This window comes from Monodelphis domestica, chromosome 3 (genome assembly GCF_027887165.1).
Source record: "Monodelphis domestica isolate mMonDom1 chromosome 3, mMonDom1.pri, whole genome shotgun sequence".
Lineage (NCBI taxonomy): Eukaryota > Metazoa > Chordata > Mammalia > Didelphimorphia > Didelphidae > Monodelphis > Monodelphis domestica.
The window spans coordinates 95,490,822-95,510,007 of NC_077229.1; the positions used below are offsets into that span (position 1 = coordinate 95,490,822).

A 19,186-nucleotide genomic window follows, 5' to 3' on the forward strand; every position below is an offset into this window, starting at 1 on the left:
CTGGCATTTTCTCTTGCTGTCCTCCATGTTTTCCCTCTTCCATTCTGCCTACCGATCTCTGTGTCTTCCTTTAAATCATTCATTCATTTGAAAAATATTTGTTAAGTGCCTATTATGTGCGAGGCACTGTGCTAAGTGCTAGGGACAGAAAGAGGCAAAAGATAGTCCCCACCCACAAGGAGCTTACAATCTAATGTGAGGAGACAACAAACAAATAAATATATACAAAGCAAGCTATATGTAGATTAAATAGGCAATCATTAGAGGACAGAAAGCACTGGAATTAAGAGAGGTTAGGGAATGCTTCCTGTAGAAGGTGGGATTTTAGTAGGTACTTGAAGGAAGCCAGCAGAAAAGAGAGAGTACTCCAGTCCTAGCAGATAGTCAAAGAAAATGCCCCAGGGCTGAGAAATGGGATTTTTTTTGTGAACAATCAGGAGGCTAGTGTCACTGGATCAAAGAGTGTGTGTGGAGAATAACAAAGTATAAGAAGATTGGAAAAGTAGAAGGGGTCTAGTTTATAAAGGGCTTTGACTGGCAAACAAAACATTTTGTATTTGCTTTTGGAGCAATAGGAAGTCAACCAATACATTTATTGAATGGAGGTGGGGGTGACAACTAAAATTTTCCCTTTTCCAGGAAGCCTTTCCCAACATTTCATATTTCTAGTATTTCCTTTAATTAGTTCCTATTTATCCTGTCTATAGCTTGTATGTACATAAATATTTATGGATTCATTGATTATCACTATTACTATTCCACTACACATGATTCCTTTCAAATCAACCTGGATCATTTCACTTTCCCACCATCATTTCTTTACTTAAATTACTCTTTATGTCTGTCTGGGATGTTCCCTGAGCCCTTCTTCACCTGTTGAATTCTTACCTCAAAGTCTTTTCTGATATTCTCCATGGATATCAGCCTTCTTCTTGTATCATCATATAACACCTAGTTTTGCAATAAATGCACTTATATATGATATTCTGTTATTATATATTGCCTCTCCCCTCTTATTGGAGGGATTTTTATTGTATATTCATATATATGCATGTATATATACATATTTTCCATCAGCATCTGCTCCAATTACTGACCTCCCTGGCTTCCTTCAAGTCCCTACTAAAATCCCCACTTCTACAGGAAGCCTTCCTTAACCCCTCTTAATTCCAATGCTTTCTGTCCTCTAATGATTGCCTATTTAACTTGTATATAGCTTGCTTTGGATATTAAAATGTTGTATACTGGAGAGTTATAATTATATAATTATAATTTACATAAAATCCTATACTATAGCTATTTTCATTTGTGTATTATCTCCCTACTAGACTCATAAAGTGCAGGGGGACAGGGTGTTTATTATCTAAACTGTGGATCTCCTCTATACCCCTGTCACCCTAGCATAGGTATGTAATATATTCATTGGTAGAATGAGTATTTCACTGTTTTGCCTAAGGCCTGTTCTGCAGACTATAGTTACTGAGAAGAAATAATGGAATCCATCAAGAAAGATTCAATAACAGTAGCTATACTCACCTGAACTGGAACTTTGACTAATCCCCTTAACCAAGCAGTATTAGACTAGGTATCTCTAATGAAGAGAGCAGTGATGGCAAACCTTTTAGAGATGAATGCCATGTCCACCTCCCCCCAGATAGAGGGCCCTGCCCTGCCCCTGATTATCTCGCCCCCCTCCCTTACCCCAGATGGGGAGGGAGGAAGTGCTCACACTGGGCTGCTAGGCAGAGGGGTGGGTGATGAAAGGTGCATGTGGAGAGGGGGCTGTGAGCTGTGCTCCCCTCAAACATAGCTCTTCTTCAACTCCCCCACAGGAATCACCTTTGCCACAAACTGTACCCTTATGCAGCCTGTAAACCCCAGCACTGTACCCCAGACAGGGGAAGGAGGAAGCATTCCCTTTGGGCTGCAGAGCAGAGGGGAAAATGAAGTGAGAAATGTCCTCAGGTACATGGAGAAGGAGAGGGGAACCGCTCTTCCCCAGTCCCTCTTGGCTTTCTAGTAATGAACTTTGATGGGCCACTGCAGGCGTGCCCACAGAGAGGGCTCTGCATGCCCTTTTTGCATGTGTGCCATAGATTTGGCATCACTGGAATAGAGGATACCTTTAGGGTAGAGTTGTCAAACCTGGTTGTTTGCAGCCTTCCAAAGTATATTATGTAGCATCTATTCTTTGGGTTAGGTAACATGTAATCAAATTAATAAGAGAAGCAAAAAGTGTGTGTGTGTGCATGCATATCCATCTTATCTATATACTATGTATACTATATGTATATACATATTATTCTATATAATATATTCCATTTAATTCAATAAACATTTATTAAAGTATCTACTATGTGCTAGATACTGTGCTAAGTGCTGATGGTACAAATTAGAAAAACAAAGACAGTCTCTGCCCACAAAAGAAAGCTAAAAGGCTGATGGGAAGTGTCTACCAGAAGGTACCCAGCAGAGGAGCATGGTTTTTCATAGTTAAAATCAGGCAGAGCCATTGGTAAAGAATGGAAGGAAGTCTCTGGGAGTAGTTTACCAGTTCACCTTCCAGCCCTCCAATCAGAGGGGAGAGGCTATTGAAGGAGGCTGAGAAGGGGCAGAATATCAGACAATCGGTATGGCATGATGAGATTCCAGATGATTGTCTTATCCTGGGGAAGGTCAGATTCTCCATGGAGTGGAGACCACATAGAGCTGAGGATGTAAAATGTGTGTGTGTGTATACATACATAGAATTATGTCTATGTGTATATATACATATTATATGCAATTAAACTTTAATAGTTTAAAACCATATTGATACTGTATATACATACGTACACACATAAGGAGCGATTATCTATCTAGTTAGTAGTAATAGCCCAGGGATTGCTATTTGGCTTAGTGGATAGAGAGCCAGGCCTGGAGATGGGAGATCCTGAGTTCAAATCTGGCCTCAGACACTTCCTACCTCTGTCACCCTGGGTAAGATACCTAACCTTTTTGCTGATCTTCTGCCTTGGAACCAATACCTAGTGTTGATTCCAAGACAAAAGGGTAGGGTTTAAAAAAATAATAATATCTCATAAAAACAGTTTCTACATGTAATTTGTGGGGAAAGAGGAAAGAGCTGGATTTAAATTCTGCAAAGTGTTATGACTTTTGACTCCACCAATATGCAAGGTAGGTGCTATTATAATGCCATTTTACAGATGGGGAAACTGAGGCAGACAGCAATTAAATGACTTTCCCAGGGCTCCGTAGTTAGCAAGTATCAGAGGCAGGATTGAACTCAGGTCTTCCTGATCTAAGTTCAAATCCTGCCTGAAACATTTATTATATCTATACCTTGAGGCCTATCAAGGCCTTCCCCCTCCCAAGCTAGATTGGATTCACAGTACTTTGAGTGTTATCTATTCAGTCACAACTCTGATACCCACTAATCCAGATGACATATGAATTTGAATCAAAAGAAAGATAATGATAACAGAGTAAAGCTCTGATGCTATTCTCCAAGCCACAAAGCACTAGCAGGTCAGGTTCTCTAAGTAAGACTTCTACTGCTCTAGCTTTGCTCTATTATCTGAGGGGCAGTGGGGTTTTTATAATGGGGCTCAGCCCCCAATTCCAGTGCATTGTCAAAATGTATATCCTGGCACAGTTCACTAGTGCCAGTTAGTATCTCTTCAGTCTCGTTTGTTGATATCTCAATATCATTAATAAACAATTAACATCAATTAGTTTCCATGAGGAATATTTACTATCATTAGATAATAACCAAAGTACAAAAACAGTTTCCCAAACCTGGACATATTTTCTCCTCTACACCTAGTCCTATATTGTGTGTGCATAAATAAATAAACAACTATATAAACGTATATAAAATATCTTGGTTTTAGTTTATAATTCTTTTGGTCCCCTCCTAATCCCATTGAGAAAACACAAAAACAAAACCTATTACAAACATGCATAACCAAGCAAAGCGATTTTGAGTGGGCTCAAACAAAGTGACTGCTGCAGACATTCCTCCCACTACTGAGTTCCCTTCTGAGAGAGGCAAAAGCAAAGGATAAGTTGCTCCCTTGTTTGCCTCTAGCCTGTCATATCAGTCCTGTACTGGCTAGGGTCAAACAGGTGCTCCTTAGGGTTGACTCTTTCCTCTGGGAATTCTCCTGATCCTTTTAGGCTCAAGCATGCTCAGTTACCTCTTTCCTCTGATTGGAGGGCTGGAGAGTAGATAAATAAAAACTCCTCCCAAGGCCTTCCTTTAGGGAGGGCTTAGAACTTTCCACCTACAGTCAGCTGCTTTGCTGGGATTCAGCTCCAGGAACATCATGACTCCTTCAGGATAAACTCATCGCTTAAAATCTCATCATCATGCAGATTGATTCAGTTTTGATACTCAGCACTATCTCAGTACCTTCAGTTGCCTCCCTACTCTGAGCAGAGGACTGGTTTGTTGAGAATTAGTCATTTTCAGTCGTGTCTGACTCTTTGTGACCCCATTTGGGCTTTTCTTGGTTCCTCATAGGATTATTAGCCTGTGAATACCTTTGGGTATTATCTGCCACACTTAGATTGTAAGGGCAACTAAGTGGTGCACTGGTTAGAGAGCTGGCCTGGAGTCAGGAAGACCTGAGTTCAAAATAGACCTGAGACACTTAATAGCTATGTGACCCTGGGCAATTTGCTTAACCCTGTTTGTTTCCATTTCCTCATGGGTCAAATGAGCTAGAGAAGGAAATGGCAAACCACTCATGTTTCTTTGCCAAGAAAACTCCAAAAAAGGTCACCAAGAGTTGGAGATAACTAAAAATAACTAAACAAGATATTAGATTGTAAGTTCCTTGAAAGCAGAGATTGTCTTTCCCCCCCTTTCTCTCTCTCTTTCTCTCTCTCTCTTTCTCTCTCTCTCTTTCTCTCTCTCTCTTTCTCTCTCTCTCTTTCTTTCTCCTTCTTTCTTTCTTTCTTTCTTTCTTTCTTTCTTTCTTTCTTTCTTTCTTTCTTTCTTTCTTTCTTCTTTCTTTCTTTCTTTCTTTCTTTCTTTCTTTCTTTCTTTCTTTCTTTCTTTCTTTCTTTCTCCCTTCCTTCCCCCTCCCTCCCCCCTCCTTTTTCTTCCTTCCTTCCTTCCTTCCTTCCTTCCTTCCTTCCTTCCTTTCTTTCTTTCTTTCTTTCTTTCTTTCTTTCTTTCTTTCTTTCTTTCATCTTCTTTCTTTCTTTCTTTCTTTCTTTCCTTTCTTTCTTTCTTTCTTTCTTTCTTTCTTTCTTTCTTTCTTTCTTCCTCCCTCCTCCTTCCTTCCCCCTCCCTCCCCCCCTCCTTTTTCTTCCTTCCTTCCTTCCTTCCTTCCTTCCTTCCTTCCTTCCTTCCTTCCTTCCTTCCTTCCTTCCTTCCTTCCCTTCCTTCTTTCTTTCTTCCTTTCTTTCTTTCTTTCTTTCTTTCTTTCTTTCTTTCTTTCTTTCTTTCTTTCTTTCTTTCTTTCTTTCTTTCTTTCTTTCTTTCTTTCTTTCTTTCTTTCTTTCTTTCTTTCTTTCTTTCTTTCTTTCTTTCTTTCTTTCTTTCTTTCTTTCTTTCTTTCTTTCTTTCTTTCTTTCTCCCTCCCTTCCTTCCCCCTCCCTCCCCCCTCCTTTTTCTTCCTTCCTTCCTTCCTTCCTTCCTTCCTTCCTTCCTTCCTTCCTTCCTTCCTTCCTTTCTTTCTTTCTTTCTTTCTTTCTTTCTTTCTTTCTTTCTTTCATGCCAGGCGCATGGCATTTCCACACGGTGGAAAGCACCTATTAAATGTTTAATGACTAATTGACATGGATGTAATCTAGTCCTTTCCATCTAAATATTCATTCACCTAAGAGCTAGGAACAATAAATATGAAGATGGGAAGAACTGGAGGTGCCATGTGTTCACAGCCACATATTGGCCTGAGGGAGAAGGTATACCATTGGGGCTACCTCTCTTTCACCTAGAGGCAATTTCTTCAGTCAGTTAAAGAGATAGGTAGATAAACAGACCTGCAGACAGACAGCTAAAGGGACAGACAACATTCATTAAGTGTCTAATGTGTCAGGCATCTCTACTTGAATATTCTCTCTTTTCATAGGCTTGATAAGATATTTTTCTTCTAGCTTTCCTCATACCTGTGTGATTATTCCTCATTCTTCTTTGATATAGCATCATCTTCTCAATCTTAACTCATCTAAAATCCATCCATCTTAGTACAGTCACAGAACTTCTACATTAATTCCAGCCTTCATCACCCCTTGCCTGGCTCATTAAAATAGCCTCCTGAATGGGTCTCCCTGCCCCCAATTTCTCCCCTCTCCAATGTAGCCTCCACACTGCCAAATTTATGTTCCTAAAACACAGATGGGATCATGTCATCCGTCCCTATTCCATACACAGTCAATAATTCCCTATTGCTTCTAGAAGAAAATACAAGCCCCTTCCCCTTGCATTTAAAGCCCTCCACAGTATGACTCTTATCAGTATTTATTTCCTATTACTTTCCTTCCTGCATTCCAGTCCTATTAGCCTGCTTGCTGTTCTCTATATACAATACTCTATCTCATCACTACCGCTGACAATAGAATTCTTAGCTTCTTTCCAAGCTCAAGTGCCACCTCCTATACAAGAGTTTTTGAGACCTCCCTCTGGAAGTTTCTATGTATTTACTTATGTACATGTCAAAGCTGCCCCCTCCCAGCCTGGAAGAACATAAATTTCTTTTTTTATTTAAAATTTACAATTTTATTTTTAAAAAATATTTTTTCCATGTTTCCATGATTCATTATTCTTTCCCTCCCCTCTCCCAGAGCTAACAAGCAATTCCACTGCTTTAGAACATACATTTCTTGAGGGCAGAGATTGTTTCATTTTTGTATTTTGCCTTTGTAACCAGGGCCTGGCATATAGTGGGTGCCTAATAAATGGTGACTTTAATTGAATTCAGGAGATGTTTAATGATGGCGATGAAATACTATGCAAGAGAATTGTTGAGTTTTATGATCTTGCCAGCACTGAACCTTATTTTCTAATATTCTGATGACATTTTTTATCAATAATGGGCAGATGAAGGCAGACATGGCAGGTCTATCAGATCTGAAGTTGATACAAAGCTGGTAGGGAAAGCTAACAATGAAAGGATAGTATAATGCCTAGGAATGATGATCAGAAGACCTGGTTTCAAAGTCTAGCTTTGTTAATTCATGCCTAATATAATACTGTGTAAATCATTTTTTAAAAACCTCTTTAGGATTCATTTTTCTGATTTGTAAAATGATCCTTTGCCTGAAATCTATGATTATTTGCAAAATAATTCAAAAATATCTCAACGGGTTAGGAGAATGATTGAAATGAATAAGGCAAAATTTAACATGGATAAAAATAAAATAATATTTCCGTTCAAAAAATCAATTGCCTAAGTGCAATAGCGAAGGTACAGAGTGTACATATATGTGTGTGTGTAGTTTTCTTTAGCATTCATTACCAGCTTTACCTCATTTTGAACTTTTGGTATCCTGACATAAACTGGAACAGCACCAATGTTACACTTTTCTATTAAAAATGTATTCCTGGCCTCAGACATTTCCTCCCTGTGTGACCCTGGGCAAGTCATTTAATCCCCCTCCCCCCCATTGCCTAGCCTTTACTATTTTTCTGCCTTGGAAACAATACTTAGTACTGATTCTAAGACAGTAGGTAAGGTTTCAAAAAATCTCTCCCCCCCGCCCAATCCCATCCCTTAGCTCTTGTTCTCTTTCTCAAATATTCCTAGAGAACTATATTCTATATACATGTTATTCCCTCCCTGTCTAGAAGTCCTTGAGGGCAGGGATTTTCTTTTTCATTATCAATCATCTCCTTTTTTCCCTTGGTGTTGTTGTTCAGTGGTATCTGACTTGTCATGACACCATCTGGGGTTTTCTTGGCAAGGATACTGGAGTGGTTTGCCATTTCCTTCTCTAGCTCATTTTATAGCTGAGGAAACTGAGGCAAACAGGATGAAATGATTTGCCAAGGGTCACATAGCTAGTAAGTGTCTGAGGTCAGATTTGAACTCAGAAAGATGAGTCTTCCTGATTCCAAGCCTAGTGCTCTATCTACTGTACCACCCAACTGCTCTCATTCTTCTCCTTGGGACCCTTTTCTCTGTAGGTTTTGGTGACATTACTCCCTGTCCTAACACTCTGGTTGCTCCTTCTCAGTCTCCTTTGCTGCATCTTCATACAAGTCACCCTCACTAACTCTAGATGTCCCTCGAGGCTCTGCCTGGGTAATCTTCTTTCCCTCTATACACAATCCCTTTGGTTCCCAGAGTTCAACAATCCTCTCTATGCAGATTTTTAGATGTATTACTCTTTCCCCTCTTGGATCTCTCAAACTGGATGTCTCAAAGACACTTTAAACTCAACATGTCCCAAACTGAACTCATTATCTTCCTTCCTTTTCTCTGTATACCCAGTACTGAGAGCAATGTGCCTTGCTTATAGTGGGCATGTAAACACATTTGTGGCATTCAATTTGATTGGACCCACATTCTGTCACCTGTCAAATGTGATAGTATTTGTAAAGCACTTAGCTGAGTGCCTAGCACATAGAAGGTTTCTCATAAAAGATTATTCTTTTTCCTTCTTCTTTGCTTCCATCTTCTATACATACCTTAATATATATATATATGTATTACACACACACACACACACACACACACACACACACACACACACACACACCTTGTTCGGGAGCAGCTGGGTAGCTCAGTGGATTGAGAGCCAGACCTAGAGATGGGAGGTCTTAGATTCAAATCTGACCTCAAATACTTCCCAGCTGTGTGTCCCTGGGCAAGTCACTTAACCCCCATTGCCTAGCTCTTACTACTCTTCTGCCTTGTATAGAGACCCACCACAGAGTCCTATATTATTAATCTGTGGGTGGTGACCTGAGAAGGAGAATGGAGGCTAGAGGAATATGGATGTGAGATAGATAAGGCAGTCAGAGCAAAAGATGCAGGAATAAAGACTCAGAGACCACGAGTTAAAACACCTGGGGAGTTGCAAGCTCCGTAATTACCTCTCTAGAAAGAGAAAGCAAGTGGAGAAATTATAAGTATGAAGACCAAGAGAACATGCGTGGAGCTGAGAACTCTGGGACATCCCCCATGGGCCACACAGCCACGAGATTAATGGGAGATGTGTGGGGCAGCTGCGCTGCGTCAGTCAGTCAGTCAGTCAGACACGAGGAACATAATAGGCCACAGCAAGATCAAGATTGTAAGAGGCCAGAGGGAGAGCAAACCCTGTGAGAGTAAGAGGTGTAAGAGAAGAGAAGGGAAGAGGAGGCTCGCACATGTTCCCCAGCCTTTATTGGGGACCTCAGGAATGTCAAGTGGGAGGAGATTAATGAATACGTGACATGATATAGGTTTTGACATTGGTAACACTGACAATGGCGGAATCAAAGAGGAGGAGATTAATCCAACCCATGTACTCCTAGCCAGGGCAGTGTGGCTGTCAACGCCCAGCCCAGGAATTTGCTAGTCCTTTGCTAGTCCTTTGGACTGTCCCTTTCCATACAATGAACATTAAGTGATCTGACCATGTGTTTGGTAAATGCATATACAGGATACAATATCAATACATCAATCATACTTCCAAGATGCTAAGATGCCTGGTATGCTACACCTTGGAACCAATACACAGTATTGATTCTAAAGTGGAAGGTAAAGGTTTTTAAATACATTTATCTTATTCAATGAAATCCTTATACAACATTAGTCTCTTCAAACAGCTCCCTTTTCTCTATCAGTGATTTCTAAGATGGGATGATCATTTTTACCCAAGGTTCTGGTCTTTTCTACATCTACCACCAATTCTTCCTTTAAATTTTTTAAATTAAAATCCAGCCCTAAAGAGTGCAGTTGCTTAATATCTTCTCTTCTTTGAAGAATGAAAAATTTCTGAAAGATTCAAGTAAGGAAAGCTTGAATTTAGATCCTGTCTTAGACATTTAATAGCTTTGTGACCCTGGGCAAGTCACTGTGCCTGGCACATGGGAGTCACCATATAAATGCTTATTTCCTTATTCTCTTCTTTCCCCTCCCCCTTTCACTCTTACTTTTGGTCTTATAATCAATAGTAGATATCCTTTTCAAAGCAAAAGAATGGTAAGGACTAGGCAATGGGGGTTAAGTGCCTTGCCCAGGGTCACAGAGGAAGGAAGTGTCTGAGGTCAGAGTTGAACATAGGACCTATCTCCAGGCATGGTTATCTATCTACTTGAGCCACTTAGCTGACCCTTCCCTTCTCTTTTGACAAAGAAAGAGCTCTAGCAGTTGTTCAGCATTGAAACTCTGGAAACCCATTCAACATGTTGTTTTATGTCTCCATGCTCATTTGGTATCCCATATTGTCTAATATTTCATCCTTCTGTCCAAGTGGTCTGTGATATAATCCCATGATGATATGACTTTTGTCTCTCCTTCTCTTGCTATTTATCCAAATCCTCTCTACCATGATTTTCTCACATGTGAATATTTCTTTAATATATCATACTTTTCCATCTTCTTTATACATAGTACTTCTCCATTTTCTATTCTTTCTGAAAAAGGTATGCCCTTTCAGGACATAATCCAGCTATAAGTCCCATCCTACCAATTTTCAGTGATATCTATGAGGGGGCAGCTTTGCCCTTGTTCCTGCTCTCCAGTTCTCCAAGAGGAGGCTGGGGGTGATGAGGTAGGGATGAGGTCAGTTGCCAATAAGGCAGACCTCCAAAGCCCAGGTAGTGTAGAGTGGCTGGTCAGAAGACCTCCTTAGGAATGAATGAATGAATGAACATCATTCCCCATTCCTGACATCAGCACCTTGGAACCAAAGCTCACTTACTCCCTTTTAGCTAAGCTTAGCAGATGTATATGAGTTGCTTTTTCTCCCTACTTCCTCTGACATTTCCCACCTTGACTTTACTTGTTAACTGTGACTTTGGGAATGTTACTTTTTATTTATGGGTCTCAGAGGAGTTAGACTAGATGTTTTAAAATGATAGATAGTTAGGAAGAGGCCATAAAACTTATTTTATCCAATTCCTTCATTTATGGATGTGGAAAATTAGATCCAAAGAGAGGTTAAATTACTTGCCAAAAATTATACAAAGTAATAAGAGATCCAGAATTAGAAAACAGCTCTTTTGCTTCCAAATCCAGTATACTATCTCAAAGATGATATAACTAAATCTTGTGATTTTGCTAGCTAACTCACTATGCATATTAATAGAAGAGAAAATTAGGGATTATGCAAAACAGTTAATTATTTAAAAATAATTTATTTTTGCTCATATACTTTTAAATATCCACATTAAATATATTAAGATCGCACAGATTCACCCTTCTCTGTCCTGCCCTCCTTCAACCTCTCTTGGTTTAGTAATATTTTCTGCGGTTTGATTGCATTGCTCTGGGGAGGATGTGTCTCTATGGACAGATAGCCTAAAAAGGATAACCCAATTGCAGAACACAGGTAGGAAAAAAGAACATTTTTTTTTCATGTAAAAAAATAGTAAAAAGAACAGTGGTGGTAATAATAAAAAGGGTGGTCCCTTTGCTACCTTGGGCACTAGCATCTGATAGCAGAAAATAGACTATATGATTGGTTATTCTGAAGTCAGAAAATGTGAGTTTGAATCCTAACTATGGTCTTTAACAATCTATATGATCTTTGGCAAATAACTCACTTCCCCACTTGGGGTGTAGGTTTTTTCTTCAATAAATCAAGTGGTTAGGCTCAGTAGTTTCTAAGGCCCCTTCCAGCTCTGACACCTGTGCTCTGACAACTAACTTTTCTCTGAAATTTCTGACCCTGGACAGGTTACCTCACCTCCCTGAGTGTCCTTTAAACAGTTGGGGGGGGGGCCAATCTGCTGATCTCTAATTTAAGACCCTTTCTAGCTCTAACATTCTAAGTTTCCCTGGTGAGGCTAGTAAAGGAGACAGGACATCCCGACCCTCCCCAGAGGTCTCTATAAATTAATTGGTGTTAACTCCATGGCCAGGTAAGGAAGAGACAGAGAAAGAGAAGGGAAGTAGGCCTGTTCCCATCGCAGCTGCCACCAGGTTAATTATCAGCTACAAGGAGATTAACCATTTCCTGTTTCTTCACCTAGGGGACCTTTTAGGCTCTGCCCCAGACAGCTCATAGCCCAAGGGTGGTCCCTTTGCTACCTTGGGTACTAGTATCTGGGAGCAGAAAATAGACTATATGGTTGGTTATTGTTTTCCAGTTCAGAAGAGAAACTTCAGACTTCCCTCGAGGGGCTTGGGGTTTATTTCTCATTTAAGGAATATGCCCAGTTTCTTTAGGGCTTTAGTAGGTATCTACACACTTTACTCACCTTTTTTTCTTTAGCCAGCATCCCACCACATCCTCCTCAGGAAAGGAACTGGGGCAAAGCCCAACAGTTTACCAGAATCATTGGATTTCTTCTAGGGAGTGGGGGTGGGAAATGGGATTTTCTTTCCAGGATTCCTGGGGGGGGAGGGGGATTTGTCCCAACTTCCCCTCTGCCTCCCCACCACCTCTACCCCCACAAACTCCAGTGGGTTTGGTCGTGCTGTATCTCCTGTGATTGGTCCCCAAGACATCATGTGCTGAATATTTGGGCTGGTCTTTCCCACATTAAATTGATCAGTCGCTGCTCATTATAGCTCAGTTTGCCAGTGGTTCAGACCTTTTCTCCCATTTTTTTCCTCTCTTCCCTTTCCTTCCTTCTTGGACTCCTGCCCCCCCATTCTTATTTTAGCAAATTCAAGAGAAAGAAAAATTTAGCAGGGAAAAAAATGCCAGATATTGCAGTACCCAGGCAATGGTCATGAGTAGATGGTGTATGGCACACACTCCTCGCGCTTTCATGTTCGGATTTTACTGAATTTCCTTGCTGCATTCAAGCCCTGAGATGATGCCAAATTGAGACACACGCGCGCTCGCGCGCGCGCACACGCACACACACCAGGGCAGGAGCAGCAGCCGCGGGTGGGGATACAGGAAGAGCAAACAGCCCTGCGTCTTCAAGGAGCTTAACACGATCTTCCGAGCATCTTCCCTCACCCCCCCTTCCCAGCCCCTCCAACCCCCCAACCTTTTCCTCTTTTCCAACCCCCTTTTCTTTCCCTTTAATTTTGTGTTTCATTTTTTTCTACATATATATATATATATTTCATATATATATTTATTTAGGGCTCAGAAGCAAATGCTCAAGTGAAATAGAACTGGGGGGAGGGTATTATCTGTTGGGTTTTTTTCTTTCCTTTGCAAAGAGTACATTTTATTTTTTTTCTTTTATAAATGATTTTTTTGCGGGAGAAGATAGAAGCGCACTCAGTTGCAGAGAGAAATCATTTTTGAAAAATGCAGTCCTGACCGGGACATCGGAGGGATTGAAGGTTGCATCGCGTTCCCGGTTGGGGGGTAAGGGGGGGATCCGCATTTCTTTAAAAACTGTGTGACGGCAAGGATCAGGGGACCTGCAGTTCATTTCGGGGGGAAATTGACCTTTTGGTGGGGGTGGAGAGGGGTTTGCCTTGATTTCTTCAGCAGGTATTATTTGCGTTGCTTGTCTTGCTCCCCCACCTCATTCTCCGCCCCCCCTTCCCCCCCGTGCCCCGCCCCCGCAACCTCTCTGCCCGCCCCTCCTCCCCCCGAACAGCAAGGAAGATGTCCCGAGCCGCTGCTGGCCCCTGCTCTGGCCGGGCTGCTGCCTGAGCCGCACAGCGCCCGCCCCGCGGAGCCGAGCCGCCGCCGCCGCCGCCGTCGCCGCCCGATGGGATGGGATGTGGAGCTGCTCCGCAGTAGCAGCAGCAGCAGCAGTAGCAGCAGCAGCAGCAGCAGCAGCAGCAGCAACCTTAGCAGCAACAGTAGCAGTAGCAGCAGCCGCCTTAGCAGCAGCAGCAGCAGCAGCGTCCGCCGCAGCATCCGCCGCAGCCTCGTAACCCTCGGCCCTTTCCTCTTTGCAGGATGGCCCGGTTCGGAGACGAGATGCCAGCCCGCTACGGGGGAGGAGGCGCCGGAGGAGGCGCTGGGGCAGTCGTGGGAGGTGGAGGCGGCCGGGGTGCCGGGGGCAGCCGGCAGGGAGGACAGCCTGGGGCGCAAAGGATGTACAAGCAATCCATGGCGCAGCGAGCCCGGACCATGGCTCTGTACAACCCCATTCCCGTCCGACAGAACTGCCTCACGGTCAACCGGTCTCTTTTCCTCTTCAGCGAGGACAATGTGGTGAGGAAATACGCCAAAAAGATCACCGAATGGCCATATCCTTTGCCAAAGACCCTCTCACCTGCCACTCCCCACCTCCTCTCCCTTCCCCTGCCCTGCCCTCCCTGCCCCCACCACTTGCATGGCCACCTTAGTTTTTAAAAGGGATAGGGCCCTAGGGCAGTGGGTCGGGAGTCAGCCTGGTTGGGGCCCTGGTGGGGAGTGGAGAACCATTCGGGAGGGTTGGGGTTGGAGGGGAACCGAGGGGGGTGATAAGACAGAGCTGCTTCAGAGGGTTAGGTTAGGGTTTTGCCAGACCAGACACAAAGCTGGAGCTACCATGTTGCTCTGTAGGGAACTGGATTACTCTTAGTGACTCAAATTAGGGCTGGGCAGGCCGGGCCATTCCGCTCTCTTCCACCCAGTGGGCTAAGATTGCAGAGGGGAGCTCCGCTTAGGGCTTTGAGGCTGGTCCAAGAGAACCATTTGGCCATGACAGAACTGGAGCATTTGAGAGAGGGGAGCAGGGGAAGACAGAGGGGAGATAGGTGCTGTGGCTTCTCTGCTGCTGCTCCTGGTCCTTTAGGAGTGTTAGATACCAGAAGCTCCTCAGTTGTAGGCCAGTCCAGAGGAAGTTCAAGTGAACTCTCCACTTTCTGTGGTCTTCATTGGTTTGGAAGAGAGACAACAGGGGCCAAACTTGCTTTACCCAACTGCAGCTTTACAGGTAGAGTAGGAGGAGACCGGAGAAAGGCAACCATGTGAAGTTTACATGGAAATTGTAGGACTTCTTGCTGCACCCAATTAATATGGGAAAGTAGGGTCCTAGCTGCTTGGACCAGATCTGTGAAGTGATGTATCTGTACATAGGGATTACTGCTGTATGTCTGCATGCGCAGTTAACATATTCACTGAAATGGTCCTTGGAGGTATTGGTTGCTATCGTTCAACTTGGTAGATAGCAAACATAGAATTCCTCCATCAGCAGAAATCTGACTTCCCATCTCACCCTTGCCCATGAAAACCCAGTTTGGGTCATTGTGACAGAGAAGGGAAAAGAAATGAGGCTGCCTGGACTCAGCCACTCATTCCTAAGGCCTCCTCCCCTCCCTCTGTGATAAATACTACTTCAGGTGCCCTGGCAGACTGGGTGGAAAGAACTGAAAAATTACCCTCCATTTGGATAAACCAACTTCAGCAGGCAAAAACATTTTTTGTTGGGGTGGGGAGTGGTTGAGGACCACATTTTCCCTTTATTGATCCTCCATCAAATGCACCTCAGAGCTTATCAGACCCCTTTGGAGTTGTCTTTCCTTGAAATGAGGCTTGAGGAAGGTTTGTCATCAATTGAACTGTATTTAGGAATTAGTCTTTAATTTGTTGCATGGGTCTGTTCAGACTCCTAGCAGGTACCTAATCATGACCTAGATTCCATGTGAGCAAATTTGCTAGGATTACCATGGTTAATTTTCCATCAAAATGGGTTATAAAATTTAAGATTCCTCCAAGATGCTCGTAGTATAAAAAATGGTCTGTGTGGTTGTTTGTGGTTAAAAGCTTTGGGTTTAATTCCTCTTTTCTTTTTATTCTAGAGTTGAGTGCTTTGCACTCATTAGGGAGAGGCATATGCCCGGAGCCTTCTAGCAATGGTAGAATGTTATTGGTGGGCCAAAGACTGAACAGAGCTGCTGACTTTTTTGTATTAAAATTTTAGTGGAGGCCATGAAATTTTGGGGTGAATAATTTGATAGGAACTCAATTTACCCCAATGGTGGTGAGAATTAATTAGTTCATCAGGAGTTCATGGGGAAGGGGGGGCAGAGGGAGGAGAACACATCCCTAATGATAAGAATTCTATGAAAATTATTGATGAGAAATATCCACTATGATTACACAGCTCTTCGGAGTTGTTCCCTCAGAAAGAGTCTCCTAAATGGGAAAGGTATTGCCTCACATAATGGCTGAAGATTAACTAATTAAAATGGTTGGAAATCCCTTTCCATTCCAGAGATTTCTGTTATGCTCAGTAATAATAGATAAGTTTGGCTTTTCCTACCCAAATCTGGGAAGCTGGAGGTCAATAATGGGTAGCAGACAAGTGGAATTTCAGAAGATACATCTGTAGACTTGGAACATGTGCTATGCAACAGTGGTTTTCCTGCAGTCCTCTTTTGGAAGATGGTTTTGGGGACAGGCACAGTGCTGTGATGTTTTAGGCAAGAAAATGGTTTAAGATCCCTTTTTCAGTCTGGTTTTGAAGTTAAAGGAAATGAGAGGAATGAGGAGCTTTTTCCTGTGTCCTTAACTCGCCTCTGCCTACCCTAGATTTTCTAGTTCACATCATTGTTGAACAGCACACCTAAAGGAAGGATTGCATTTTGGCAATGCAAGGCTGGAGCACAGGCCTTCATTTGGAATGCCATTTTTTTTTTGCTTCGGTGAGCTATCCTGAAGCTTTCTTTGTAGTCTCAAAATAAGGCTTCCTGCATTCTCACTTTGCAGAATGTGTGTGTCATCGAATTGTCCATGGATGGCAAAGATAGAAGTCCTCTTCTGAGGTGGAGGGCCGATGCAGACAGACAACCAAACAGAAGTGGATTACCCTGGACTAAATACTGAGACCTGAGATAATTTTTAGGAAAGGGTTAGGTCCTGGTCAGATCATCTGCAGTGTGTTTAGTGCATAGAATATGGAGCAGGTCATATGTAAACTTTAAAGATTTAAGGGCCCAAGACAGAACATGTATTTATTTGTTCACCACTCAAAGATAGCTGCCATTGCTTGTTAGGTTAGATCTTCTGTTTCATAATATCATTTCATGAGAATGGCTGAGCCAACTGGGAAGTGTGTTCCTGCCTGACATGTGGAATAAAAAGAACGTGTGTGTTTTTATAGATATGATAGTAAATCTAAGACCAAATGCTTGCAGAAAGCTCCAATTCAATAAGGATCATTATTTTCATAAGATGTAGAGCTGGGAAGGGTCCTTAGCTGTCTTTTAGGTACAGTAACTCCCTTATTTTACTGATGAGCAGACTCAAGTCATAAAAGATAGAGTGACTTGCACAGAGGTCACACCACGGAAGTCAGGGGCAAAGCCAGAATTCTAATATAAGTCATTGAACTCCAGGTTCAGTTCTCTTTCCAAGAGAGCAAGCTGACCTCAAAATTTCTCCACCTTTGTGATCTCTACTTGATATTCGCCCTCTCCCCTCCATGAAGCCTATAAAAGAAAGTAAATTCCTCTTTTCCTTTCAACATGGAAAATAGAAAACAAAAATAAATTAAAAGTCACTAAAATCGTAGTTTACATTAGCACTTTCTCTGAGCTTTCTGTTTATCTAGAAGTGGTCTACCTACATACTCCACATCCAATACCAGGACTTTGTTGATTGACATAGATTTCAATATGGTCATACTGGACTCTGATGGCTCCCAAAGAGTTGAAATCTGTCAGCTAAATAACATACATCTGGTAACTTTCTGTTGAAGCTACCCTTCATGCTACTGTGTACTTTGAATTTCCTACCAGAGCAGCAGCTTTCATTTCATATTTCTAGGTCTGCTGATGCTAGCAGATCTCCAAATGAACTTGTCAGGGCGATTTGTCCCTAGAAGGGATTGCAAGTTCAGACATCTGTGTTTTAACAGAGCTGAGCCCTTCAGTAACAAACCTGTGGTTCCAGCTTTTATGTCCATGGGTAGCCACATCATTTGAGTTGGAAAGGAGCTTAGAGACCACCTAGTCTAATCCATACCCAAATAGGCAGGAATCCCCACCACAGTATTTCACACAAATGGTTAGAAACAGAAATGGGGACCTTACTACCTTTTTTTGTTGTTGTTCAGTTGTTTCAGCCAAGTCTAATTCTTCACAACCCTAATTTGGAGTTTTATTAGCAAAGATACTGGGTGCTTTGCTATTTCCTTTTCCAGCTCATTTTACAGATGAGGAGACTAAGGCAAAGAGGGTTAAGGTACTTGCCCAGAGTTACACAGCTAGTAAGTGTCTGAGGCTAGATTGAATTCAGGAAGATGAGCCTTCCTGATTCCAAGAGCCCAGTGCTCCATCTACTGTGCCACCATTACTACCTTTTAAGGCAGCCCATTTGATTTTTGCACAACTCTGTCAGGAAGTTTTTCTTTTCTAAATTCTAAATCTATCTCTCTACAGTTTCCACCCATTCCTCTCAGCTCCAACCTCTGAAGTCAATCAGAACAAGTCTGATCCTTCTTTTTCATGACAGGCCCTCAAGTACTTGAAGATAGGAATTGTGCCCTGCTGGTTCTCCCCCCACCTCCAGCCTGCTCTTACAGGCACAACTCCTTCCACTGATCCTCCTACCCTTCCCAATTTTTGAAGCCCAGACATATTGACATCATGGTGTTTGTTAAGCCCAATTGACGGAGATTTATAAAATGCATTTTTAAAAAGAATGGATTAGAATTCATGATCTAGCTGGGAATCCTAGGGAACCCTTAATTCTAAGGAGAGAGGAGCCTGCAGGTTGCTAGTGAATTATTGATCTGTACAAAGTAGATGCAATTCTTTTATTAGATGCAGAATGATATAGCACCTTAACTAAGTTAGCTTGACTGACTTATTCGGAAGGCAGTGTAATAAGGAGTGAGTTAATTTATCCTTTTCTGTTGGGAAAAATGAATTTTTTTTGTTCTTGTTAAAGTGATAGCAATGGTAGGGTTAGATCCTAGCTAGTTAAATGAGAGAAAGTGAGTAAATTGATTCTAGAATGTATCTTTGCAGCAGCAATGAGAAGACATGGAAGGTTTTTTAACAATGCAGTGCAGTAGATGAGCTCCTCAGACATTAGGCTAATTGGTTTTGCCTCTATTGTGAATTAAATAGTGTTTTGAATGTTGTGCTCATGGATAATTTATTATTTGCTAAAACTGATAATAATTGTGGTCCTTGACCCAAATGTAAAGAAACTGGATTGTGGGTAG

General features: G+C 42.1%; 1 protein-coding gene across 28 annotated transcripts in view; it reads left to right on the forward strand.

The window, feature by feature from the left end:
- CACNA1A (calcium voltage-gated channel subunit alpha1 A) overlaps window positions 1–19,186 on the forward strand; it is a 401,231-nt gene that overhangs the window by 124,075 nt on the left and 257,970 nt on the right. For 26 of the 28 annotated variants that reach the window (XM_056822623.1, XM_056822650.1, XM_056822649.1 and 23 more), the window contains exon 4: window positions 13,983–14,275. In XM_056822623.1, coding sequence (XP_056678601.1) covers window positions 13,983–14,275 — 293 coding nt within the window. Of the gene's footprint in view, window positions 1–13,171; window positions 13,438–13,675; window positions 14,276–19,186 lie in introns of those variants that run through there. The other 2 variants (XM_056822638.1, XM_056822639.1) reach the window with 2 other exon arrangements.